The 1178-nt window shown below is 59.6% G+C and overlaps 1 protein-coding gene across 1 annotated transcript in view; it reads right to left on the minus strand.

The window, feature by feature from the left end:
- Window positions 1–425: 425 nt before the first annotated feature.
- AGPAT4 (1-acylglycerol-3-phosphate O-acyltransferase 4) overlaps window positions 426–1178 on the minus strand; it is a 17629-nt gene continuing 16876 nt past the window's right edge. The window contains exon 7 of the mRNA XM_023523442.1: window positions 426–960. Within this exon, the coding sequence (XP_023379210.1) occupies window positions 866–960 (95 nt within the window). The 3' untranslated portion in view covers window positions 426–865. The remainder of the gene's footprint in view (window positions 961–1178) is intronic.

Below are 1178 nucleotides of genomic sequence, written 5' to 3' on the forward strand. Positions count from 1 at the left end.
TTGGGGACCCAGGTTCTGCTTGCTACTGGGACGAGAAGAGCAGAGGATGCACGAACATCTCAGATTACCGCAGAGAGCCCAGCCTTCATTTTCACCTCGATTTCGAGCCCAGCTTCTTTGGGCCTTGGGCCAGGCCCACTCCCCTGCCACGAGGCTGGGAACCCCAAAGCAGCCTCACGGGGTGTCACAGTGCTATGCGGAAGCACGCAGCTAATTCCCAGCATCCACCGTCTTCCTTAAATGCACACGGGCTCCTTCCTGCATCGTGTCTGCCGCTAGGAGGGGTCTTTGGGGTGGTGTACAGCGCTGCCATGCCGAGTCCCCTGCCCCCGCCAGCCCCCTCCTCCAGAGCCCAGTTCGATCACCGGGGTCCAGAACACCAAATGCACGGCGGAGGGCAGCACGGAAGGATGGAGCGGTCTGTGTAAACACACACCAGGAGCCAAACACTTTAATTCTGTTTTGGAGGCATCGTTTAGTCGTTTTCCCCACAGCGCCTTTCACTCTCTCTGTGGCAGTCAGGGTTACAGAAAACAGCACCAGAGGATGAAGGGGAACAGTCCCCCTCGTTCCCCATCCCCACCCGCCCCCTGCGCCCCAGCCGCCCTCAGCCGCAAGTCATTCTCACTTCTGCGTGAGCTTTCACACACGCGCCCGTGCGTGCACACACGTGAGAAGGGAACAACCCCACGAGAGCACGTGGGGAAAAGACATTTAAGCTCATCTTCCTCTCCATCCAGCGTCGGTACCAAACTCCCGGCTCCCCAGCAGGGCTCCCCCAGCTGTGTCACTGGGTCCCAGCGAGGATGATAGGCAGTGTCCCCCGGTTCCCCAAGGTCCCCTTTGGATGGGAACGTGTCCTGAGTCAGTCGTTCTGTTTCTGTTTGCTGTCGGTGTCTCCGTAGGCAGAGCCCTTGTCAATTTCTGTCACGCCGATCATCCATCGAACACCCATGGAAGCTGCAGAAACAGGAAGGACAGGGCATTAGAGGGGCCCGTAGGGGCTCCGGGGTGATGCTGACGAGAACCCTAAGAGGGCTCGTCCTGAGAGCTGGCAGGTTTGGGCGCCGTTTCACAGCCCCTGCCTCACAGGGAGCCACGAGCACGAGCGTTGGGTCTCACTGGACTGTGACAGGAACACAGAGCAAGGCTGTTCTGTGGCCGGGTTTCAGCCCTTC

The sequence above is a fragment of the Pteropus vampyrus genome, unplaced genomic scaffold, assembly GCF_000151845.1.
Source record: "Pteropus vampyrus isolate Shadow unplaced genomic scaffold, Pvam_2.0 Scaffold392, whole genome shotgun sequence".
In the NCBI taxonomy this organism is placed as follows: Eukaryota; Metazoa; Chordata; class Mammalia; order Chiroptera; family Pteropodidae; genus Pteropus; species Pteropus vampyrus.